General features: G+C 46.4%; 1 protein-coding gene across 1 annotated transcript in view; it reads right to left on the reverse strand.

The window, feature by feature from the left end:
- Positions 1–27,246, reverse strand: part of LOC144754159 (E3 ubiquitin-protein ligase TRIM39-like) — a 78,865-nt gene that overhangs the window by 8,040 nt on the left and 43,579 nt on the right. Inside the window, exon 5 of the mRNA XM_078641741.1 lies at positions 13,448–13,500. Within this exon, the coding sequence (XP_078497867.1) occupies positions 13,448–13,500 (53 nt within the window). The remainder of the gene's footprint in view (positions 1–13,447; positions 13,501–27,246) is intronic.

Below are 27,246 nucleotides of genomic sequence, written 5' to 3' on the forward strand. Positions count from 1 at the left end.
CACTGTCCCGACAAGGGTCAAGGTTAGGCAAGTAATAGTTGAGGTGCACCAGCCATTTAATTCCAACGATAACAGATTTAAGCCTCAACCTTCAGGCTTGGACGGCAAGGATCCTGTCCAGGGAACAAAACAGTCAATTACCAATGGCATTTCTCTAATAGGGCTGTCGAATTCCATTTGAGTTCTGGAGGAAGACTCAATTGGATGAGACCTTTCCATTCGCAGGTGGAGCCACAGGCAAAGCCTGTGTTGATACAGGGAGAAGAAATACCTCTCGCTGCCCTCCCTTATCACTGTCTCCAGACATCTCCCTACAAGCCGAAGTACTGGACCGCCACTCCCCTTGTCGGGGAGGAAACGACAACAATACATGGGATATTTTGCTTAGTTCATTTCAACCTTTCATCAAAGCCTTAACATACCAGTCTAGTAAGTCAGACATCTAGGTGGACTTATTGAATACAATGGCTCTTTACATTTCAGAGGGCACAAGTTGACACACAATATGTTCCTGCTTGTGTCTGCAGTCCAGTTTGAGATAAACTGGCATCACTCCCAAGATTTGTAGAATCTGCTTTGGACGACATTAAGCTGCAGTTAAAGACAACTCCAAGAACAGTGGACATTACCACGCCAACCAATTCTGACAATTGTGCTTCAAATAATAAAGTTCTTTGCCAAAAAAACAACACAATTAGGAAAGGTTACAGTGGAGCTGAGTGAAGTAATTTCGGAACAGCAGCGAGGTGGAGCCCAAAGGTCGTTAACTAGCAGGTGCCTCATGAGAACTGAAAGCTGTGGTGTCCCGCTGCTTTGTCCACCTCGCAAAACTAGAATAGATCTGGGAGAACCAGTAACCCGTATTACCCATACTTTATTACGGTGCAACCCACTTGAAGACATCACACAACCGACTAAAAGACAGCGTAAGAGGCTTAGGAAAGCACATAGCAAAAAGTCACATTTTGGGAAAGAGTGGTTCGCATGCTAGTCAGTCTGGTCAAGTCTACCCAATTTTAAAAACAAGCATTGGAATAGCCAATAGGTCTCGCCTTTGGGACCTTATAAGTGTTTAGCAAGAGCCATTGCCATTTCCGTTAGCTTATATATAATTAGGATTATATTATGTATAATTGAACGCCTGTATTAAAAAAGAAATAACAAAAAATGCTGCAACTCATGTCTACTATGAAGACAAACCTTGTGGGATGTTTCCGGGTTATGTGCACTTGTGTCAGTGCTGTGGGGCCTTGAAAGCAAATGGCAGTGATGATCTACTCAAGCTTTAAGTCCCTTGCATGTGAATAACAAACCAGCTCCCATTAGGAGAATATACCATGCGCTATCGAGAAACAGATAAGGGCCTTGTGAGACATCGTGTCACTGCTGTTATATTATAGGTTCATTTTGGCACAAATATTTCGAGCACTAATGATCGAATAAAAACAAAGCTGCTCTTGTTATGTAGCTGTATATTCATTCACTCATCTTACAGGGAAAATTCAATACAAGCATTGGAAATGCAATAGGTCTCGCGTTTGTTTGAGTTAGAGCTATTGGCATTGTAAATGGCAATGTGCTTCACCTGTGTAAAACACATTTTATGTGTGTGTATGCATGTGTTGTGTAGTGGAATTAGTGTGGGTTGGATTGTAATTTTTAGTTGCGGAATTGTGTCGAGTGGATTTGTGCAGTGGAATTATGCGGTTATTATGTGGTATTGAGTGTACTGGAACTATGTGGAGTGAGATTGTGTGTTATGAGTGTAATTATGTGGAATCGTATTTTGTGTTGAATGATGGGATATTTACTTTTATTTTAATATCTTTTCTTTCAAACACAAATACAGTGATGAACAGTAAAAACTGTACCTCAACAGAAAATGTTCCCTTCAGTGTTGTTAAACATGGGGCAGTAGTGTGAAAACACGACCTGTAGCAAGTCTTAGGCGGACTAGAAAATGCCCTGTTTATTCCCTTATTCAAGATCAGTGTTTAAGGCAGCATGAAAAACAAGCAAAACAATGTATTGCTGCAGTCAACAATAAAGCCTTATCAAAAAAGTCTGTTTTGCACTCGTCAATAAAAGTCACTCATAACCAATATCCTGACTGATTAAAGATAATGCTTGATGTCTTTGAAACTCCACCAATACACGTAATCAGACATTAAAATGAGCGAGAAGGTTGCACTACCACAACATGTAGATGTCCTTGCAATGGTCACTCAATTAAACAGCAATATTCCCACTGTCAGCAAACATGATTTTAGTGATATCGTCAAAAATGTCAATAGTGATGTAATATCACCATTAAGATCATCTGTGACCATGTGCGAGGCCTTGAGCAGTACTCTGGGCCCAGGGTCACAGCTCAGTAGATCTCTGTTTCAACTGACCGACTCCACGCGTTTTCTTGTGCAAGAGATCCGGGTAACAAGTCTCCTGATGGGTGCTGCACATGATTTGGAAGGTTGCTCACTGATAGAGGACTAGACTTTGATGTGTGGTAGGGATACACGCAAAACAAAGACCATTCCCATGAATCGGCCAAGACAACGACTAGTAGCAGCTGATCAAACCATGTAGAGAACGATTACCAACTTTTCCTGTGTAAATCTATGTGGTTTACATGGCTAGCCTAACTAGTACCACATGTATGTCTGAGTAGATCTTAATTAAATGATGGGAGGAGCACACCCACGTTAGGAAGAGTCCTGTACTTATTTAGATCCTACAGTTATCAGCAGGGTTTACTAGTAGTCAGAACTGATATCCGTCCTTTTCCTACCCGTTTCCTCTACTGCTCTCCTATCTCTCATTCTCCCTCCCTCCAGAAACCAATGGAAAGCCAAGTGTATGCATCTTGTGTGAAATCACCTATACTTCGATGGAGCAGGAAGGCTGGAGTACACCTTCGTTTGACTAAGACACTTCCTGAGAATGAAGAATTGTGGACATTGGCATGATCAGAGTTACACACCCACACAAAGAGATGGGCTGCATGTCAATTTCCTGCATTATGTACTGCATGAACAAAGGAACCAAGTTCCTTGAAAGAGTAGTCTGTGTGTTTTTTTGTCCTTTCACTATTTTCATGTTCTCAATGATCACAGCTGGAGAGTGCCACATCACTGTTTTCTTTGACATGATGCTGAATTAGCATGGAGGACCATGAGCCGTGTCACTATTCACCATGCCTTGGAGTCAGTAGTAGTCATATGCATCCCCTAATGTGATGTCATTAAGGTCAAAGGATGTGTGATGTCAATTCCGCTACACCTGCCATTTTGGTATATTGATGTCTATGATTCTGCCCATAGCCGAATCTGTGAACAGCAGCAGGTCAGTAAGAGCTTGCATAACTTGCAAAAGGTGCCAATGCCTGGTAGTCAAATCGTTGCAATCAAAGCTATTGATCAACAGAATGGACTGCAGGGATTCAAACCTTTACCCCTTCTGAACAAGTCTTTCATTATGATCCCTAAACCAAGATCGCAGGCACTCAGGGGTCACTTGTGTGTGGTAAAATGAATCAGTCTATCTTGGCAACTAATAAAGCTGTGGAAATTGCTGCAAAGTGACTTCTGCACTTAAGGGAGTACCACGTCATGTGTCCATTCAGAACAACCATCCTGTCAAGAAGCTCCCGACTTTGATGCTAAAATGTCCCAGAAACTGAGACAATAAACAAGCAGCTGTGCATCACCTACAGTGAATCTTTGTCTTGACCTCGGTCTGGTACATGAACGTAATAACGGTTTAATTCCTTGTGCCGTGAAACAAGCAAAAAGAAAATCACAAATATAAATATTGCCTGAAGTCCACAGCACTACAGCTGCATATGCCAATCAGTCACAATTAGAGAATCCTAATCAAGTTAATGGACATCTCGTATCTTGGTCCGTGCGTCTGCGGGGTATGAGGAACGTGTATATTGTACACATCCCTGTGTGCCATGCCCACTAAACACTGCCCTGTCATACACCACTCACCCCTCTAGCTGGGTGCCCTATGCCAGTGGTGAGAGTAGAGGTGCATGAACCCTGTACCCCTACAGTACCCAGGTCCATTCCTGTAAGTGCAGTGCTGCCATTAAGAGTATATGGGCCTGCCTGCATTCACTTTCCAAGCTGTTTCTCAGTGAACACCGGATGTGTTTAAACTGCGCCTTCTGGTGCCAGCCAGAAACCGCAAATCCAGCACACTCCGCACCCACCGAGCCCAGCACGTGTTTGAGTGAACAAACACCAAGAGGAGGTCCCCCCGGCGATCCTGACCCGAGATCCGGCCACCCCTGACCTGCCTCAAGCCTCCAGACGTCGCCTGCAGCCTCAATCCAGAGGACCCCCCTCCCTACCGTGACCAGAGCGGGTACGAAAATTCGACGTCCAAAGGCACCCTTGCACCAGATGCCCCACGGCCTTGTGTGCCCAACTCAGCGGTGCTTAACTATCCCTCTACATCCCAACTTACCCCTCGAACTGGTGGTCACTCCTGGAAAATCCTCGTCCCCGAGCCTGCAGTGTTTCTTTGTCCCGGAGAATTTCCATTGAAATCAACAGGGCACCCGACCTCAAAACAGCACCCTGCACCTGGCTACCCTAGCGCCGCTGAGGGCGCCCCTTTGGTGCTCACTTGGTCCCCAACATGCCCTGAGCTTAACCCCAGGAACTTTGCTCCCACAACCCTGTGGCCTGCTTGCCAGCCGCCAACAACCTGAGCCCCCCCATCCACCATAGGATAACATTGGGTCTCAATACTCTGCACCCCGCCGCCCGAGTGTTGTTGAGGGTGCAACAACAGTGCATCACTGACCCTGGGAGACCCCTCAATCTAACCCCAGAACCCTAACTCAAAAGATCGATTACTTACCTTGAAACCGATAACTCATTTTTCTCATAGGATAACATTGAACCTTTTTGTCTCAAAAAATTTTTATGTGTCGACTTTTTAAAACAACAAATATTCCTTCAAAATCAGCCGAATAACCAAAACGCATTTCCTCAACTGTTTTCAGGAAATGTCCCAGTGCTGAATCCAGGATCCAGCACTGAGTAAGAAAAAGTAACGATAACCTAACATAGCTGCTAAGTGAAATTCCTCCCATAGGATAACATTGGTGATTCTATGTGAAAAAGTTTTTAAGTGTCATCTTTTGAAATGCAATAATATTCCTTAAAAATCAAACCTTTAACCAAAACGCATTTACTCACCTGTTTTCAGAAAATGTCCCAGGGCTGAATCTAGGATCCAGTCCTGTGTTAGCAAAAGTAATCTGAAAAGTAATTAACTGCATTTTACTTAAAAAGCACATTCAATTGAATGTACTATACCTGCAATGTGTTGCAAACTGCTTTCTTAAAACTGTAACCAAAACCAGTACAAGTTACACTGCTATTTTGAACTGTGTTCATAGAAGTCATTTTCTACTGAAAAGTATTGTTATGCTTACTTGCACCAGGCTTGCTTGGTTCTAAAAATAAAGCAACAGTATATTTTTCTATACAAAACAATTGGCCTAGAGTTCAGTTTTTGAGTGTGTGAGACCATTTGCTGACTGAGTGCGTACATCAAATGCTTTACACGGTCCTCTGATGCTGCCTTTCTGCTCGACCAAGCTACCACTTTAGGGAGTAAGGTTCTATCTAACTTTAACCTCTGCCAAACCTCTGGAGACCCTTGGACTCTATACACACTGTACCTTCCTTTGGTGCAGTATATATAGAGACAGTTTCTTACAACAACAGAATCACTGGGAGAGGAGCTGGACCGAATTGAGGCGGCAGATACTCCCAACGTACCCCAGTCGAATAAATAATGACATGATAAGAGAACCCTTATTACAATTCGATCCAACCTTACTACTGGAAGTTTCCCCACTACTGGAAAATAAGAGTCTTAAAGCAGCAAAGTTAGAGCAGAAGCAAGAACTAGGAGGAAAAAAAGGCTCACAAGTGGTGAAGCTGCTTCTCAAAAATAAACCAGGCTTCGACAGCTGTCAGTCAGGTTGAAAAGGATGAGAAATCTTGGGCAAATGTTCTGCAAGGAGGTGCATCTCAGTTGTGATAGAGGTGATCTGTACTAGTCAGTACACTCTATTAGAAGTCCCAGAGTGACAAAGCTACTTCAAAGGTATACAGCAGTAAACAGTGAACCGCAATGGAGGCTGCAGGGAAGGAGAGCTACTAGAAGGTATACAGTACTAGTCAGTACAGTGAATTACATGGTACAGAGTTATTAGAAGGTATACTGTACTAGTCAGAACACTGCATTAGATGGTGAAGAGTCACAGAGCTACTCCAAAGGCATGCAGTAGAAGCCTGTAATCCGCATAAGATGGCAAACTACTCCAAGGTATACAGTACAACTCAGTACACTGCATTAGACGGTACAGAGTGAGAGAGACACTCCAAGGAGTACAGTACTAGTCAGTACACTGCATTAGATTGTACAGAAAACAGAATTAATCCAAGACATACTGTACTAGTTAGTACTCTATATTAGATGATACAGAGCAATAGAGCTACTCCAAGGTATACAGTACCAGTCATATACTACACTGCATTGTAGATGGATGCACTACATCAGTGTAGATATATGTGCTAGGTTAGTGTAGGTGCATGCGCTTGGCCAGCGTGGGTGCATGTGCTAGGTCAGTGTAGGTTCATACACTACGTCACTATAGGTGCAGACATTAGATCAGAGTAGAAGTATGCGCTAGGTCAGTGTAGGTGCATGGGGTGTCTCAGGCTAAGTGCATGAACTACAACAGTGTAGGTGCATGCGCTAGGTCAGTGTAGGTGCATGCGCTAGGTCAGTGTAGGTGCATGCCCTAGGCAAGTGTAGGTGCATGCCCTAGGTTAGTGTAGGTGCATACGCTAGGTAAGTGTAGATGCATGCGCTGGGTCCGTAGAGGTGTACGCGCTGGGTCAGTCTAGGTGCATGCGCTGGGTCAGTGTAGGGGCATGCGCTGGGTCAGTGTAGGGGCATGCGCTGGGTCAGTGTAGGGGCATGCGCTGGGTCAGTGTAGGGGCATGTGCTGGGTCAGTGTAGGTGCATGCGCTGGGTCAGTGTAGGGGCATGCGCTGGGTCAGTGTAGGGGCATGCGCTGGGTCAGTGTAGGTGCATGCGCTGGGTCAGTGTAGGGGCATGCGCTGGGTCAGTGTAGGGGCATGCGCTGGGACAGTGTAGGTGCATGCGCTGGGTCAGTGTAGGGGCATGCGCTGGGTCAGTGCAGGTGCATGCGCTGGGTCAGTGTAGGTGCATGCGCTGGGTCAGTGTAGGTGCATGCGCTGGGTCAGTGTAGGTGCATACGCTGGGGCAGTGTAGGTGCATGCACTAGGGCAGTGTAGGTGCATGCGCTGGGTCAGTGTAGGGGCATGCACTGGGTCAGTGTAGGTGAATGTGCTGGGTCAGTGTAGGTGCATGCGCTGGGTCAGTGTAGGTGCATGCGCTGGGTCAGTGTAGATGCCTGCGCTAGGTCAGTGTAGGTGCATGCGCTAGGTCAGTGTAGGTGCATGCCCTAGGCAAGTGTAGGTGCATGCCCTAGGTTAGTGTAGGTGCATACGCTAGGTAAGTGTAGATGCATGCGCTGGGTCCGTAGAGGTGTACGCGCTGGGTCAGTCTAGGTGCATGCGCTGGGTCAGTGTAGGGGCATGCGCTGGGTCAGTCTAGGTGCATGTGCTGGGTCAGTGTAGGTGCATGTGCTGGGTCAGTGTAGGGGCATGCACTGGGTCAGTGTAGGTGAATGTGCTGGGTCAGTGTAGGTGCATGCGCTGGGTCAGTGTAGGTGCATGCGCTGGGTCAGTGTAGGGGCATGTGCTGGGTCAGTGTAGGTGCATGTGCTGGGTCAGTGTAGGTGCATGTGCTGGGTCAGTGTAGGTGCATGTGCTGGGTCAGTGTAGGTGCATGTGCTGGGTCAGTGTAGGGGCATGTGCTGGGTCAGTGTAGGGGCATGCGCTGGGTCAGTGTAGGGGCATGCGCTGGGTCAGTGTAGGTGCATGCGCTGGGTCAGTGTAGATGCATGCGCTGGGTCAGTGTAGGTGCATGCGCTGGGTCAGTGTAGGTGCATGCGCTGGGTCAGTGTAGGTGCATGCGCTGGGTCAGTGTAGGTGCATGCGCTGGGTCAGTGTAGGGGCATGCGCTGGGTCAGTGTAGGGGCATGCGCTGGGACAGTGTAGGGGCATGCGCTGGGTCAGTGTAGGTGCATGTGCTGGGTCAGTGTAGGGGCATGCTCTGGGTCAGTGTAGGTGCATGCGCTGGGTCAGTGTAGGTGCATGCGCTGGGTCAGTGTAGGTGCATACGCTGGGGCAGTGTAGGTGCATGCACTAGGGCAGTGTAGGTGCATGCGCTGGGTCAGTGTAGGGGCATGTGCTGGGTCAGTGTAGGGGCATGTGCTGGGTCAGTGTAGGTGCATGTGCTGGGTCAGTGTAGGGGCATGCGCTGGGTCAGTGTAGGTGCATGCGCTGGGTCAGTGTAGGTGCATGCGCTGGGTCAGTGTAGGTGCATGTGCTGGGTCAGTGTAGGTGCATGGGCTGGGTCAGTGTAGGGGCATGCGCTGGGTCAGTGTAGGGGCATGTGCTGGGTCAGTGTAGGTGCATGTGCTGGGTCAGTGTAGGGGCATGCGCTGGGTCAGTGTAGGTGCATGCGCTGGGTCAGTGTAGGTGCATGTGCTGGGTCAGTGTAGGTGCATGTGCTGGGTCAGTGTAGGGGCATGCGCTGGGTCAGTGTAGGTGCATGCGCTGGGTCAGTGTAGGTGCATGCGCTGGGTCAGTGTAGGTGCATGCGCTGGGTCAGTGTAGGGGCATGCGCTGGGTCAGTGTAGGTGCATGTGCTGGGTCAGTGTAGGGGCATGCGCTGGGTCAGTGTAGGGGCATGTGCTGGGTCAGTGTAGGGGCATGTGCTGGGTCAGTGTAGGTGAATGTGCTGGGTCAGTGTAGATGAATGTGCTGGGTCAGTGTAGATGCATGTGCTGGGTCAGTGTAGATGCATGTGCTGGGTCAGTGTAGGTGCATGTGCTGGGTCAGTGTAGGTGCATGTGCTGGGTCAGTGTAGGTGCATGTGCTGGGTCACTGTAGGTGCATGTGCTGGGTCAGTGTAGGTGCATGCGCTGGGTCAGTGTAGGTGCATGCGCTAGGTCAGTGTAGGTGCATGCGTTAGGTCAGTGTAGGTGCATGTGCTGGGTCAGTGTAGGTGCATGCGCTGGGTCAGTGTAGGGGCATGCGCTGGGTCAGTGTAGGGGCATGTGCTGGGTCAGTGTAGGGGCATGCGCTGGGTCAGTGTAGATGCATGCGCTGGGTCAGTGTAGGGGCATGCGCTGGGTCAGTGTAGGTGCATGCGCTGGGACAGTGTAGGGGCATGCGCTGGGTCAGTGTAGATGCATGTGCTGGGTCAGTGTAGGGGCATGTGCTGGGTCAGTGTAGGTGAATGTGCTGGGTCAGTGTAGGTGCATGCACTGGGTCAGTGTAGGTGAATGTGCTGGGTCAGTGTAGGTGCATGCGCTGGGTCAGTGTAGGTGCATGCGCTGGGTCAGTGTAGATGCATGTGCTGGGTCAGTGTAGGGGCATGTGCTGGGTCAGTGTAGGTGCATGTGCTGGGTCAGTGTAGGTGCATGTGCTGGGTCAGTGTAGGTGCATGTGCTGGGTCAGTGTAGGGGCATGTGCTGGGTCAGTGTAGGGGCATGTGCTGGGTCAGTGTAGGGGCATGCGCTGGGTCAGTGTAGGGGCATGCGCTGGGTCAGTGTAGGTGCATGTGCTGGGTCAGTGTAGATGCATGTGCTGGGTCAGTGTAGGTGCATGCGCTGGGTCAGTGTAGGTGCATGCGCTGGGTCAGTGTAGGTGCATGCGCTGGGTCAGTGTAGGGGCATGCGCTGGGTCAGTGTAGGGGCATGCGCTGTGACAGTGTAGGTGCATGCGCTGGGTCAGTGTAGGGGCATGCGCTGGGTCAGTGTAGGTGCATGCGCTGGGTCAGTGTAGGTGCATGCGCTGGGTCAGTGTAGGTGCATACGCTGGGGCAGTGTAGGTGCATGCACTAGGGCAGTGTAGGTGCATGCGCTGGGTCAGTGTAGGGGCATGCACTGGGTCAGTGTAGGTGAATGTGCTGGGTCAGTGTAGGGGCATGCGCTGGGTCAGTGTAGATGCATGCGCTGGGTCAGTGTAGGGGCATGCGCTGGGTCAGTGTAGGGGCATGTGCTGGGTCAGTGTAGGGGCATGTGCTGGGTCAGTGTAGGTGCATGTGCTGGGTCAGTGTAGGGGCATGTGCTGGGTCAGTGTAGGGGCATGCGCTGGGTCAGTGTAGGTGCATGCGCTGGGTCAGTGTAGGTGCATGTGCTGGGTCAGTGTAGGTGCATGGGCTGGGTCAGTGTAGGGGCATGCGCTGGGTCAGTGTAGGGGCATGTGCTGGGTCAGTGTAGGTGCATGTGCTGGGTCAGTGTAGGGGCATGCGCTGGGTCAGTGTAGGTGCATGCGCTGGGTCAGTGTAGGTGCATGTGCTGGGTCAGTGTAGGTGCATGTGCTGGGTCAGTGTAGGTGCATGTGCTGGGTCAGTGTAGGGGCATGCGCTGGGTCAGTGTAGGTGCATGCGCTGGGTCAGTGTAGGTGCATGTGCTGGGTCAGTGTAGGTGCATGTGCTGGGTCACTGTAGGTGCATGTGCTGGGTCACTGTAGGTGCATGTGCTGGGTCAGTGTAGGTGCATGCGCTGGGTCAGTGTAGGTGCATGCGCTAGGTCAGTGTAGGTGCATGCGTTAGGTCAGTGTAGGTGCATGTGCTGGGTCAGTGTAGGTGCATGTGCTGGGTCAGTGTAGGGGCATGCGCTGGGTCAGTGTAGGTGCATGCGCTGGGTCAGTGTAGGTGCATGTGCTGGGTCAGTGTAGGTGCATGGGCTGGGTCAGTGTAGGGGCATGCGCTGGGTCAGTGTAGGGGCATGTGCTGGGTCAGTGTAGGTGCATGTGCTGGGTCAGTGTAGGGGCATGCGCTGGGTCAGTGTAGGGGCATGTGCTGGGTCAGTGTAGGGGCATGTGCTGGGTCAGTGTAGGTGAATGTGCTGGGTCAGTGTAGATGAATGTGCTGGGTCAGTGTAGATGCATGTGCTGGGTCAGTGTAGATGCATGTGCTGGGTCAGTGTAGGTGCATGTGCTGGGTCAGTGTAGGTGCATGTGCTGGGTCAGTGTAGGTGCATGTGCTGGGTCACTGTAGGTGCATGTGCTGGGTCAGTGTAGGTGCATGCGCTGGGTCAGTGTAGGTGCATGCGCTAGGTCAGTGTAGGTGCATGCGTTAGGTCAGTGTAGGTGCATGTGCTGGGTCAGTGTAGGTGCATGCGCTGGGTCAGTGTAGGGGCATGCACTGGGTCAGTGTAGGTGAATGTGCTGGGTCAGTGTAGGTGCATGCGCTGGGTCAGTGTAGGTGCATGCGCTGGGTCAGTGTAGATGCATGTGCTGGGTCAGTGTAGGGGCATGTGCTGGGTCAGTGTAGGTGCATGTGCTGGGTCAGTGTAGGTGCATGTGCTGGGTCAGTGTAGGTGCATGTGCTGGGTCAGTGTAGGGGCATGTGCTGGGTCAGTGTAGGGGCATGTGCTGGGTCAGTGTAGGGGCATGCGCTGGGTCAGTGTAGGGGCATGCGCTGGGTCAGTGTAGGTGCATGTGCTGGGTCAGTGTAGATGCATGTGCTGGGTCAGTGTAGGTGCATGCGCTGGGTCAGTGTAGGTGCATGCGCTGGGTCAGTGTAGGTGCATGCGCTGGGTCAGTGTAGGGGCATGCGCTGGGTCAGTGTAGGGGCATGCGCTGTGACAGTGTAGGTGCATGCGCTGGGTCAGTGTAGGGGCATGCGCTGGGTCAGTGTAGGTGCATGCGCTGGGTCAGTGTAGGTGCATGCGCTGGGTCAGTGTAGGTGCATACGCTGGGGCAGTGTAGGTGCATGCACTAGGGCAGTGTAGGTGCATGCGCTGGGTCAGTGTAGGGGCATGCACTGGGTCAGTGTAGGTGAATGTGCTGGGTCAGTGTAGGGGCATGCGCTGGGTCAGTGTAGATGCATGCGCTGGGTCAGTGTAGGGGCATGCGCTGGGTCAGTGTAGGGGCATGTGCTGGGTCAGTGTAGGGGCATGTGCTGGGTCAGTGTAGGTGCATGTGCTGGGTCAGTGTAGGGGCATGCGCTGGGTCAGTGTAGGTGCATGCGCTGGGTCAGTGTAGGTGCATGTGCTGGGTCAGTGTAGGTGCATGGGCTGGGTCAGTGTAGGGGCATGCGCTGGGTCAGTGTAGGGGCATGTGCTGGGTCAGTGTAGGTGCATGTGCTGGGTCAGTGTAGGGGCATGCGCTGGGTCAGTGTAGGTGCATGCGCTGGGTCAGTGTAGGTGCATGTGCTGGGTCAGTGTAGGTGCATGTGCTGGGTCAGTGTAGGTGCATGTGCTGGGTCAGTGTAGGGGCATGCGCTGGGTCAGTGTAGGTGCATGCGCTGGGTCAGTGTAGGTGCATGTGCTGGGTCAGTGTAGGTGCATGCGCTGGGTCAGTGTAGGGGCATGCGCTGGGTCAGTGTAGGGGCATGCGCTGGGTCAGTGTAGGGGCATGTGCTGGGTCAGTGTAGGTGCATGTGCTGGGTCAGTGTAGGTGCATGTGCTGGGTCAGTGTAGGTGCATGTGCTGGGTCAGTGTAGGTGCATGTGCTGGGTCAGTGTAGGTGCATGTGCTGGGTCAGTGTAGGTGCATGTGCTGGGTCAGTGTAGGGGCATGCGCTGGGTCAGTGTAGGTGCATGCGTTAGGTCAGTGTAGGGGCATGCGCTGGGTCAGTGTAGGGGCATGCGCTGGGTCAGTGTAGGTGCATGCGCTGGGTCAGTGTAGGGGCATGCGCTAGGTCAGTGTAGGTGCATGCGCTAGGTCAGTGTAGGTGCTTGCGCTGGGTCAGTGTAGAAGCATGTGTATGGTCACTGTTGGAACACAGAATGAGTTATGCAGTACAAACCGAATTCTGAGGTGCAATTCCATGCCATCCCATATTATACTATGATCCCGCCCCAAATCACAACACACCATCCCATCATAACGTTCCATACCATACCGCCATAACATCCCATTCCATACAATTCCATACCACACCATCCAATCGCATCTAATCCCTTCCTACCCATACCATACCACCTGAACATTCCATGCCATTCCATAGCACACCACACCAATCCATGCCATCTCATTGAATGCAAATTACCATTTAATACCATCCCATCCCATCACATCCCATTCCAAACCACACCATCCCATCATACCATATTATACCATGATACAACCCATAGCACACCACACCCTCCCATCCAATCATAACGTTCTATACCATACCATACACACTATCTCATCCCTTCCTATCCCATATCATTTGAACATAACATTCCATACCATACCACACAAAACCATACATCATTTTCATGAACCGTAACATACAGAGCTAATCGTCACAATGATCTTTACCTTTATAACTCTTCACCACCATCTCTGGGGTCTGAATCTTCACATTATTACACCTGTAAAAACACAAGCATCATCTTTGTATTAAAGAGCAGTGACAGCTACATGAACAAAGGATGAACATCACATCGCGGCGATTGAGGCCGCATGATGTGCGCGTAGCGCTTTGTTTTCTCCAGCACTATTACTCTGCCAGTATATCCTGTGCAAATTTGCGCTATTTTAAATTGTGTATATATTTTTACTTTCAATATCCTTACCTGGCATTTTCTCGCTCCTGACCCCGTTCCGCCACGGCATTGTGCCGATTGGGCGGAGGGTCTGCTCGGGAGTGTTACACACTGCACCACTTCCTGCCTGACACTCTACTTCCGCAGGTTAGCGGGCTAGTTGCTGCAGATATTTCTAATATTTAAGACGTAGGACTAGGCGCTCCCGCGACGATCGCGGCGATTGAGGCCGCAGGATGTGCGCATAGCGCTTTGTTTTCTCCAGCACTATTACTCTGCCAGTATATCCTGTGCAAATTTGCGCTATTTTAAATTGTGTATATATTTTTACTTTCAATATCCTTACTTGGCATTTTCTCGCTCCTGACCCCGTTCCGCCACGGCATTGTGCCGATTGAGCGGAGGGTCTGCTCGTGAGCGTTACACACTGCACCACTTCCTGCCTGACACTCTACTTCCGCAGGTTAGCGGGCTAGTTGCTGCAGATATTTCTACTATTTAAGACATAGGACGAAACGCTCCCGCAACGATCGCGGCGATTGAGGCCGCATGATGTGCGCGTAGCGCTTTGTTTTCTCCAGCACTATTACTCTGCCAGTATATCCTGTGCAAATTTGTGCTATTTTAAATTGTGTATATATTTTTACTTTCAATATCCTTACCTGCCATTTTCTCGCTCCTGACTCCGTTCCGCCACGGCATTGTGCCGATTGAGCGGAGGGTCTGCTCGTGAGCGTTACACACTGCACCACTTCCTGCCTGACACTCTACTTCCTATCACGAGGGCTATTTAGGATGGCGCTTGGAAGGCGGCGCAGCGGACGGGCGCGCCGGCGGCGTGCCAAAGGCAAGCCCGTCTGCGCCCGGCCAGGACCTGGGGCCAGAGATGCTGCTCATCTGGTCACTTATTCCTCGTCTGACCTTCATAAGTTCCAAAACCTTGCATCCCTCAGTCCTTGTGCCAGGAGGGACTGGACTGTGGCATACTGGTTCCCTGTAGGACCCCACCTCGCCCCTATGCATCCGGCGAACTTGTTCAGCCTAGTAAACCCTCTCAGCCGTTCTCTGGCACTCAATCACCGGATGTTGACACTCTTGTAGTCACCTACCTCAACACTCGTTCGTTGGTGAAGCACCAACTTGAAATCTTTCAGTTGTTGGATGCTAACAATATCGATATTCTCCTTCTGTCAGAGACGTGGCTGACGGATGGCTGCGCCCCAGACATCCTAGCGGCTATCCCTGCTGGGTATTATATACTGCAGACCAATCGACCTTCGGGTAAAGCGGGAGGCGGGGTTGCAGCCATTATCCACCAACAGCACTAATTCATGACCCTGGAAAGTGTTACTCTTCCCAGAGTAGATAGTCTTATTTTAAAATTCTCTTCACCACGATCTTCCTTTGTGTGTGCCCTTTTTTATCGCCCCCCTGACCATATGCCCCTGTTCCCTCAGCTTTTTGGTGACCTGATCTCCCAACTCGTAATCAATCATGCCAGAATCATTATTCTTGGGGTCTTTAACTACTGGCCCTCGGATACCCTTGAGAGCAGTCTCTCAGTGGAGTTCTCTGACCTGCTGCGGGGAATGAACTGTTTTAAGCATGTTCATATAGCCACTCACACCAAGGGACATATCTTAGACCAAGTTTGGACCTTGAATATAGATATCTCTTCCCTTCTTATTTTCCCTTGTCCTTGGTCTGACCATTCTTTTATCTCTTTTACCTTGGCTCATACTTCCCCCACTCCCCGACTCCTGTCAGCAACCTTGTGGCTCGTAACTGGAAACGTGCCAATTTGGAAGAATTCCACTCTTTATTGGCCGCTTCTCTTCCTAGTGATCAAGCCTCTGTTTCTGGTCAGGCCTCCAGTCTTGAATCTTGGCTGAAAGTAGCCAGTGACAAGATCGCCCCCCTGAGGAAAATAAAAATTAAACGTCCCCATGACGCCCAACGCTGGTTCACCGAACAATTAAAGAGGGACAAATTGGCCCTGCGCCAGGCAGAGCGCCGCTGGAGACGTTTTTATACCCCCGAAGAGGAATCCACCTATGTTACCATGTTGAAACAATATAAAAATTCCATTCTTCAGGCTAAAACAGTATACTTCTCACAAAAGATCACGGACTCGGCCTCTCGGGCCAAAGACATCTTCTCTATCGTTAATGAACTTACGCTGCCCGATCGGGTGATCATTCAATCCAGTCCCTCCCAGACATTATGTGATTCACTTAATTCCTATTTTATTAGTAAAATCGCTACTATAAAAAATAACATCCCCCCTCCTCTCTCCTCTGCTACCCCGGTCTTGCCTAGCAAGAACTCATTCTCGCTAGATGCCTTTCCTCCGATCTCCAAGACAGAGTTTGAGGCTCTCCTGAACAAAGTAAGCTCAGGCTCGCCTCACAATTAATGCCCTCCTCAGATCCTTAATGAGGCCTTTCTTGCTTGTCCGGACCCTCCGCTCGCTTTGCTTAACAATTCCTTAGCAACTGGGATAGTTCCAGACTCGTTCAAACGTGCGGTAGTGGTCCCTATTCTAAAAAAAAAAACAATGCCGACCCATTAATTCTAAGTAACTTCCGCCCTATCTCGTTACTCCCGTATCTCGGGAAGATTCTGAAGGCCCGTGTCACTCATTGCCTAAGCTTATTTATTGAAAACTCTCAGTTCCATGACCCTCAGCAGGCGGGCTTTAGGCCGGCCCATTCCACCGAGGCTGTCATTGTGGCGGTGATGGACGAGCTCAGGAAGGGTGCTGATAACAACATCTTCAAGGCTCTGGTGTTACTGGATTTATCGGCGGCCTTTGACACGGTCGATCATGAACTCCTGATCGACCGTGTCAACAATGCTGGCGTCCATGGTCTGGCGCTGAAGTGGATCAGATCTTTTCTGCATCAGCGTTCCCAGGCGGTTCACCTTTCCTCCTTTGTGGCATCCCACTCTAATTTGACCTGCGGAGTCCCTCAGGGCTCCGCTTTATCACCCCTCTTGTTCAATCTCTACATGCACCCCTTGATAACCTCCTTTTGTAATAGCCCGGTCTCCGTTTTTAACTACGCGGATGACCTCCAGCTGGTCTTCAAACTTGATTCCACCTCAGCGTCCCGCACTAACTTTCAATCCACCATGCTGTCCATTAGCGACTGGATGCATCATAGCCAGTTGAAACTCAATCCTGATAAGACGGAGCTTGTTTTAACTGGAGGGCATGCTAACCCTTGGAATGCTAGCTTTTGGCCTTCCCCTTTGGGTTCTCCCCCCCACCCTGCGGACTCGGTCAAGAGTCTTGGCGTTATCATTTGCAAAGACCTTTCTATGAAACCTCAGATTAATGCTGTTACCTCTTCCTGCTTTTTTCACCTTCGCAGAATTTGCAAAATCTGTAGGTTTCGGACCATGGAGGCTCTTATTCTTGTCATCATGGCCTTAATCACCTCTCGCATTGATTACGCCAACGCTCTTTATGTTGGCATTCCTGCTTACCAGCTCCATCGTCTGCAGCTGGTGCAAAATCAAGCTGCTAGGCTTGTTTTCCACCAGCCTAAACATCAATATGTCTCTCCACTTCTGAGGAACCTTCACGCTGCATCTTTAAACTTGGGTGTACAATTTTCAAGGCTCTCTCTAATCAGGGCCCTGCCTTCATTGCCTCCAGAATCCATCGCTATGTCCCCTCTCGGGCCCTTCGTTCTTTCCACCATAACCTGCTTGTCATCCCCTCATTTAAGCGGAAAAAACATGGTGGCCTTAGATTTTCTTTCCTGGCTCCCAGGCTATGGAATTCATTTTAGAGTGAACTTAGACTCTGCCCCAGTTACGTCTCCTTCAGGACACTTCTTAAAACGTATCTGTTCCGGCAAGCCTACGAGTAATCACATGTCCATCTTCACCGCTTCGTCTCAAGCACCATGAAACCACCTGGTGTCCGTGCGCTGTACAAATGCTTTTAACATAACATAACATCACATGAGACCTGTATTTGAAATAAGGTTCAGTATTAAGAGCAGCGGCTGCGGACTAGTGCTCAGTGTGAGTTACTGTTCATACACAACAGTCAAAGTGCTAACAGTATCCAAAAGTACCTTTAATATCTTACAACAGGATGTGGGTGTTCTAAGGCAGATAGCTCAGTGAGACCAGCGTGCTTCATGTGAGTCCAAGGAGTGCCTCGGATTGGGTCTTCTATGAGCGATGGTCAGCTCAGTGAGAGGGGGACTGACTAACAGGTTACATCTGCTTCTGGTGGAGTCGTGTGTATATAAAGTACGCACGGCCGGAGATTGGCCCCAATAATGCACGAATGGTTGGACGGGGTACAAGTTGATATTTTTTAACATCAATGTGAGGGGAACGAGAGCGGGCAGATCTCAAGTTTTAGCGGCTTTAGACATTCTCCTCGAATCCCACTCCCAAGAAAGTAACATAATTATAGCCGGTGATTTTACCTCAACGTTTGAGCCACTCGCCAGTGAGGAATGGTTTCTCACCAAAGAGGAAGATGCCCAGTGGGGAATCCGAAAGTTGGAGCTTGCTCCCATAAAGAAATGGACAGAGCCGGTAATACAGATAAACTCCATCTGCCAAGAGAAGGGGCTTAGGGCATTAAATGGTAGGACCACCCACGATAGGCTAGGGTCTAACACATTTAATAACGGCCTTAGTAAAAGTAGGATCGACTACATACTTGTGAGTCTGAAACTCTGGCACACCGTTGATGATATGGAAGTAAGGAACCGACTGAAAAGCGGCCACAATCCTTTGTGTGTAGCTTTAAGTTGGTGGTTGCCCAAGCAATTGTCCAGTAGAGAGGCTGAACTACACTCCCATGATGTAGTCCCAACAAATGACATGAGACGAATCAAGTGGTCGAGCATAGTTGAAAATCCAGGGTCCCTAGAAAAAATTGCAAAGGTAGTTGACCATCCCATAATAACGCTGGATAGCGTATGCTCAAACAGCATTAGTTTGGACATCATCACCCAGTCCCACAACAGTCTTTTTTTACATATGAGAACTCATTTTATCAAGCCTCATAAGCCAAAGAAAGTAACATACCAGAAGTCTTGCCGTTGGTACAATAAAGATTGCATGTAGACAAGAGCTCTTCTCGGGGAGGCCATTAAAAGTGGGGATTCAGTCACAGTACGTGCAGCCAGGCAGGCATATATATACAAAGTCTGCGGTACTTAGGATAAGCGTCGACTCCCTGAGCACAACCAATAGAAACGAAAAAACATTTAGCAAAATTCTGTATCAATAAAGTTCAATAAGTGATGTTGTCAATTATCACAAAGTTTATTCAATGTTATCTCCACATGAATTTCATCTGTTCATTGGATAATAATTGATTTTTATCCTTATAACATTCCCAGATGAATAATCGCCCAATGGAGCAAGTTAGGGAGTTCACTTATTTAGGGGTAAACATACAGAGTGACCTAAAGTGGAATCATCAGATTGATATGGCAACACTGAAACATCGTCAATTGTCGGGGGCCCTCGCCTTGAGCATAACAGGTCTCTTACGAAAACTATTAGACCGGTGCTCCAAGTATATGACGCAAAAGTAGTAAGCTCTGCACTATACGGTGTAGAACTAGGGGGGCTAAACTTAGCGTTTCAGAAAACAAGTTTTTGAGGGGTATCACTTATCTTTCACAAAGTACGCCAGTGTATCCATTGTTTTATGACCTTGGGAGAAAACCCCTTCTTGACACCGCTAAGCAACGCATTGCGTTGCGTTTGCGTAGATTGTGGACAACACCAGAATTGGCACCTTACACCGAGGGTTTTATGGACATCATAAAAACATACTTTTCACAAAATCAGTTGGCTACGTGGTGTCAAAGATATCCTAGCCAAAATTGGTATAGCTATGCTTTGGGATGACCCCATTACCACTTGTTTTCCAACAAATAAGGCTTTAAAAGAAAAGTATTGGGAGACGATCGTAGTAAATGCCCTAAGAGTTAGTGATTCAACCTCATTAGTAGGAAAATTTTTGGAATTCAAACTCACCCCGAGTTTTGAACTATACTGGGACACTGTTACCAAACCGCTAGACAGGAAGCTTTACTTCCCGCTGAGAGCGTGAATGCTGCCCTTAAGGTCTTTTACATTAAGGTGGACTAAAACCTCTGATAATAAGTGTCCTAGCTGCTTGGCCTGCGCTGAATCAGTTGTGCACGGTATTCACCTGCCCAGCTTATGAAACTCCTCAAAGGGTGTGGTTGAGGCCCACATGTAAACTCTTGGGGACGAGAAGTAGCCCGACAGCTGAAAGAATCTTGCGTACTAATAACACATCCCCAATCTTCTTAGCAGTTGCCAAATATCTTGGGTGGATGTGGATAATTAGGTCGAAATTTATCACTATTTAAAATGTGTATGTAATATGAGTTAATATATTTCTCTGGTTTAATGGTATTAAATGTTTATGTTCAGCTTTTTTAATACAATGTTCCCCAACAGTATGAATTCCTATTTATAGTACTTTCCATGAATTCTTAGACACAGTGTTTTAGGAATGAGATGCTCCGCGTTAGGATTGATCAACTGTTATAGTAGAGATTGCTTCAGGAAAATCAGGAATTATTGTTGTCCCACAAGATTTGTGTAATCTCCCATTGGTCAAACAAGCTTATTTTATATATTCTGTGTGTGACATTTGTATTGTAAATAGTATAGGTATTTTTATGTGCTTTTATGACTATTTGTCGAATGAAGCTTGTTTGACTGACTGATATAGCCAATCAGAACACAGCATTCAGTCTCTCCCCATGCCAGACATCTGGACACGTTACCCACTGGCTGCATTGTGTCCATGCAAGGTCGAGGCCCACCTGGATTATCCATTAAAAATAATTTAGAACTCCAGAGGCAGCAAATTGTATTCCTCACCATACAAGGATCGCTAGAATAATTTTCCTGCCAATAATGAACTTTATATGAGACTGCTACAGATTGATTGAAATTTGACCCTGTCCCTGTAACTGTTCTTCCGGGCGCTATGTTTAATCAAACTAACGGTTCCTGTTTTGCCAAATGCCTCTTGTCTCTTGTTTTTCAAAGATCTTTCATGTTCAAGCAACACCATTATAGAGATGATCTCCTTCAAAGGTGGGAAAATCTGCCCCTCGGTATCTATGGGAGGGTGAACATCATTAAGATGCTGGTTCTTCCTAAGGTGATTGTCTAGTTTTAACACTAAACCACTTCCTTTCCCCAAAACGCTTTTGCAGAAATTGCAAGGGAGGGTCGGAAGCTTTATATGGGCCTCCCGGAGAGCCAAGATCTCATTAAAAAAGCTCTGGATGAGACTGTTCAGTTTCCAGTTCAAGAATTCCCGGCTCTTGGCTGGAGAGCTAGATAATTCTTACATGGGTCAATTGTATGAAGCTATGTTGAAGCATTTAGGCTTGAATATGTTTTTTCTTTAAGTTTGGGGACCCAAAGTTTTTAAACAAGTTAAGTTGAAGGTACTCTTAACAGCCCTGAGGGTGTGGGTCTTCTTTAGGAAAATTCTCGGAATAGATTACAAAGCGGACCTGGCACCAATTTTGGGCTCTCCTTGAACTCCCGAGTAGCTTAAAGATGAACTTAGTTATCCCCCCCAGCATGGCAACTTTTCCACCTCGAGAGACTTCGGGAAGGGTGATGCCCTCATCACATAACAAGAGATATCTGACCTGTTGGGGGGAGGGGGGGGGGGGTCCAAATTTAATTACCTGCAGCTATGTTCCTGTCGGTCATCCCAAATGTTCTCGGAGGTGAGCTGTTCGGTGCAGGATTTTCTTGAGTGGGTGAGAGCTAAGCAACAACCTAAGAAAGAAGTTTCCCAGTGGTTTGGGATGTTTATTTCTGCAGCAGATGAGAAAATGGGAGTTCCATACCTGCACTTGCAAAAGGATCTTCCAGAGCTGGCTACAGAGCAATTATGGCGAGTATCTTTAAATCTGTGATACACTCTGGTCAAACCAGCACCACTTAAAAAGAATCATTTGTTGACTCTCCATAGAGCGTATTGGTCACCAGCGAAGTTAGCTATGACCATGTTGGAACTATCAAAATATAAGAAGTGCGGTGACGTAGAAGCGGACCATATACGCATGGCATGTTCATGGACTGCCCGTTATTGGCCTTCTGCTGGGGATATGTAAGTCAGGTGTTTCAAGAAATTATTGGCTGAAAAAATGAAGGTAATCCCCGCCTTATCCTATTATATATATATATATACACCTGTACATATTACCTACTGGCGGTCGCCAGTAGGTATATATAGTTAGGATTTTTTCCCTATGGGATTTTTGAAAATTCTATGTCTAATAACTTTGGCGTTTGTGGACGGAATTGGCTGAAATTTTCAGGAAAATGGAACATTTTGTTTCTGAGCAGCCCCTGGAAATTTGGGGGGAGTTCGTCCAGGGGGGGCCGAGAAAAAAGGGGGGTCCCAAAACGTGTTTTTAACATTGAGTTTTCCATAGGGCGGTTAGCCTCACTTTTAGCCCGAACGGCTGAATGGATTTGCACGAAACTTGGCAAAATTGTAGGGACTGGTAGCCCGATGTGCCTTTTGTAGGTCTCAATATATGTGCTGCAGTGGATTTTGAGAAATTAACGTTCAAAAAAAGATATATATCTGTAAGCGCGGACCAGGCAGCGCCCCGGTTCGCGGACCTTACGCGTATCGGAACTTCGCGTAGCGAAGCTGATTGGCTCTCCGGTGTCTGTCAACATTCTAAACAGTCCGGAGCGGCCGCCATCTTGTCTCTCGGTAGGATCGAGAGACAAGAGGAGGCCAAAACAAAGGGGGAAATAACCATAAGGGGGCATAGTAGATCCTCGCTGACCCCCTAGGTTTAATGTGGAGGTTTTAAAAGGGCCCCGCGGGGCAAAAAAAAAAAAAAATGTTTTTTGTTTTTTTTCGTGGTTAGCGCCCGGTCCGCGAACCGGGAAGCGTTCTGGGCAGCGTACTGCAATGAAAAATGAATGATAGACTTTTCAAATGCTGTATGTTAATTGATTGTTGGTTTTGTTGATTATTTTTTATTTTTTTTTATTTTTTAAGCATTTTTTATTGTGTTTCATAATTTATTAAACTTTCTAACATTTCATTGTCAGAAATTTCATAATTATCATGGAATATACATTGTAGTCTCTGAGGGTGTAAAATGTCCTCATTTGCAAGGAGGTTATCTACTGCTTGTACACATTGCAGTAGTTCTTGGTCCCAAGTTTCATCCATAAATTCAATCTCATTTGGATCAATGATTTCTGTGTTGGACTCTGGAAGGACAATTTCAAATGAAATTTACAAGACTATTCTACAAGATGTTAGAATTGGAAAAGTGACTGAGCATGGGAAAGAAGTTTTAAATGCACGATTACTGTCAAATTTATATCCAGAACAAGATGTTGTGCCTGAGAATATTTTTCAGAAAATTACTGAAAAGAAATCTGGAATATGTTTGATGCCAACTCTTGCAGAATGTGCCAAATTTAACAACAAAATGTTGCATTTAGAAAAGCAAGAGATTGTGAAACTGGAAGCTATTGATAGAGTAGAGCATATGGGATCAACAATTATTTTGTCTGAGAATCTGAAAACAAAATTGGATTCATTAGAGAAGAGTATATCTAAAACTGCAGGTTTTGAAAAGACTCTGAATGTGTGCTTGAACTGCCGTATAATTTTAAGAAGGAATTTACATGTTGAAAGAGGTCTGGTAAATGGATCAATGGGTAATGTTGTTGATTTTGTGAAATACAGAAATAGAGATGGAATTGAATTTTTAAAAATTAAATTTGATGGCATTGAGGAAGTACAGCTAATTGCTCGTTGTTCTGCTAGATTTTTGCTTGTAAAAGACTTATATGTTCGCCGTAAGCAGTTTCCTGTTTGCTTGGCATATGCGGTGACAATCCATAAATCGCAAGGTTTAAGTGTAGACAGTGCATTGGTGAATATTGGCAGTTCTGTGTTCAAGGAGGGTATGGCATATGTGGCATTGTCACGAGTTAGAACTTTATCGGGATTGTACTTGATTGAGTGTGATGTCACAAACATTTGTGCAGATCTAGATTGTGTTATGGAATACAATAGGTTAAGAAGAGAGTATGCGCCACATTTGCCTCAGTTTCCTTTGTTTGAGAAACGTCTGGTAGGCCGGAAACGAAGAAATGAGAACAATACTGGGGAGGTTGTAGCAAAAAGACAAAAAGTCAATGAACCTAAAATTACAAGCAGAAACAAAAAGGATTCTGTTGAAGATGTTGTTGGTTTTCAGTTTGAAAACAGTTCTGGTGTCAACTGCTATGCTAATGTAGTAATTAATGTTTTGTTTTCTCTAAAAAATGTAAAAGAAGAGATTGTGGTCAATTCTGATCAAAGATTTTGCAGTTTGTTAAATTCTGTGTTAGAGAAATGTACCACTGATAGAAGAAACATAGAAAGTGTGTCTGAAATTCGAAATCTGTTAGATAGATGTTCAGGCCAAACACAATTCTCTCAAAATATTCAGCAAGATTGTCAGGAGTTTTTAATGTATATGCTTGATGTATTACATGCTGAAGGTGTAGATGTAGATCAGCTGTTTGGGCTTTCTTATCAATGGCAGCATGACTGCGAGAACTGTATGGTATCAAGTACTACTAGTGTAGACTCAGAAAGATTTATATATTTAACTTTGCCAGACAGTAAATCAGTCTCCTTTAATAAGCTAGTAAAAGCTGCTAATCACAACATGGAGTGTAGCCAATGTAAATCTGAAATGATGTCCACATTATTTATACGAACATATGGCCAGTACGTCATTTTAATGTTCCAACGATGTAGGACTGATGGAACAAAATTGACAACTTTAATAAAAATTTTTGTAGCTTCGCAGTTGTCAATATCAGGAAGGACTTTTGTAACTACAGCAATTATATATCATGACGGCCCTTCAATAACATCAGGACATTACACAGCTTATTTAAAGTCTAGAAATGGCTGGTCATTCTGCAATGATTCTGTTTTAATTTTCAAAAAAAAATTGCCGTATGACCTTAAAAACTCTTACCTGGTGTTTTTAAAACCAAAATTTTAGGGAAATAATCTCGGGATGTGCTCTGTGGAATTTCAAGAAGTTCTAATGGCTCCTACACAATTTGGCCTTGAGGATAAGTGTAGTTCAGAGACATAACTTCTAATCATAGGACTGGACATCATGGAGATATATGTGCACTTTGAATGAGTTCAGAAAAACTGTTTCTTTTTATAAGCTAATTGAAGCAGCCAATCAAAACATGGAGTAGAGGGAATGTAAGTCTGCAATGCTGTCTACTGTTTTACATTGCTTTGTGATTAAAAGTGATGTAGAGAATTAAATAATTGTAGTAGTCATAGAGGTAGTGTAAGTCTGCTTCATATTAAGCAGTATCAGTGTCATAGGAAATGTAGAACATGACTGAGCAAGAAGGGGAAGATATTACTATTCCAGGATTGTGAAAATGATCTTCAACATTTTAATTCTGAAAGTTGCGGAAATGCCAAATGATGGGATTGGCTAACAAGAAATCCAAGAGTTATAAATAGCTCTGACTAGATTTGGCCTTGTGGAAAATAGTGGTAGAGAGCAAGAAGTCATTTATTGCATGTAACGTGTTTTTAAAAACGATGGAGGTTTTCTTTCAGAAAGTGGCGGGCTGAAAGTAATAACAGCACAAAAGAGTGTAAGCTGTTCATAGGACATCCTTGGACGTCATGGAAAGTAAGTTAACTTTAAGGAGTTCTGAATTTTGATTTCTGATGTTGTATGTGTTTTTTAAACACAATCATTTTGATTGTGTTTTTTTCCCCCGCTGTTACATGATGAATACCTTCAAGTCACTGTTTTTAGTGAATTTTGATACATTCTGAGAACAGCAAAAATAAACCATTTAACATGTATAATTAATTCTGTACTGTTTGCATTTATGATGTATATGTAGAACTGTGTAGGAGGCATGGAGAAGGTGAGGCTTCTGTAAGTGTCAAAGTTATTGCATGCAGTGCTGCACTTCTACGTATTCTTTCATATGCTGGACTACATCTGCACAATGAGATACCTAAGCAAAGGAAACACAAGTGATGTGATTGTGAAATGAGCAAAATAAATTGCACATATTTCAATTACATCACCTGTGTTTCCTATCATTATGAATCACATTGTGCAGATCAAGTTTAGGTCTGTCCAGGGAAACATAGGAGGTTTCTACTTTGTTGAAGAGTGCAGTGGACATGACTCACTTCATTGGTAGACTTTCACAGATATTATCTCCTCTGTACACTTCAACAAGTGTAAATCTCATCTTGAACTCTGAGTAGGCCTCACCTCAAACAAATCTCTGGATAGGAGACATGTTATTGGCATCCTGAAGCGACACTTTTCTGAAACAAGAGCAATGCAAAAGATGCACCATGTTTTAAGATAGGCCTCACTTCATCTGCATCAAGATACTGTTAGTTTAAAATGTATATCTTTAGGATTGTGTAGGGGACCTGGAGAAGCAGAAGCTTCTGTCAGTGTCAAAGTTGTTGAAAAACTATTTGTCCTTCAATCTTTTCCCTTGTCTTTTGTAATTTTTAAATACATGTTTTAATATTTTTCAAATGTTGGTTCTCTCTTTCACAGATTGAAAGTATAAAAATAAAAAGTGATTAATTTAACGGCAATTATAAGGTAAATAGTTGTACTCTTTTCGTTACATTTCTATCACATTCACCTACTATTAGATCCACTGCTTCACTTCTTTAACCCTCAGTTTCCTGCCTTTGCTACTTTCCTCATTCCTTTCTCTATTACCTACTTACTCAACTCCTTCCACTCTTTTTCTCAGTCCCTCTGTTCTCATAGTTCCTCAGTCTTGTTCACTCACTCCGTCTCTATTACTCTTAGTGTCTGTGAATTACTTTCCCACCTTTTTTTTTGGACCGCTTCCCGGGAAGTGGCCCGGTTCGCAAACCAGCAGCGTTACGGGAGTCCACCATTTTGTGTTTCGGTCGAATCAAGATACAAGATGGAGGGCAAATAATGTTCAGAATGGGTAGAAGGGGGCACGGTAGATGTATCTTGACCCCCTTGGTTTTCTGAGGGTGGCTGAGGAGGACCATAGTTCTTCACTCTTGTTCACTCTCTCTGTTTCTATTAATGTCACTGTTTATGACTGATCAAAAAAAATTTTTAAAAAAAAGAACAGTAACTATAAGGGAAGGAAACAGACAGTTATGTTAAAAGAAAGACAGCTATAGGGAGTAAACTAAGGATACTGTTACCCACAATCCACTGCTGTTGATGTTACTGACCATGTCATGAATGATGTAATATGTGACATCATCAGCAGTGGATTGTAGGTAACAGTATCTCTTGTTTACTCCCTAGCGCTGTCTTTCTTTTCACATAACTGTCTGTTTGCTTACCTTATACTTACTGTTCTTTTTTTTAAAAAATATTTTTTTTGGTTAGCTTCCGGTACGCGTACCGGGTAGCGCTCCGGGGAGCGAACTAAGAGAAATAGAGGTTGGCAGAGTTCTAAATATTCTAC

Source organism: Lissotriton helveticus, chromosome 5_1 (genome assembly GCF_964261635.1).
Source record: "Lissotriton helveticus chromosome 5_1, aLisHel1.1, whole genome shotgun sequence".
Lineage (NCBI taxonomy): Eukaryota > Metazoa > Chordata > Amphibia > Caudata > Salamandridae > Lissotriton > Lissotriton helveticus.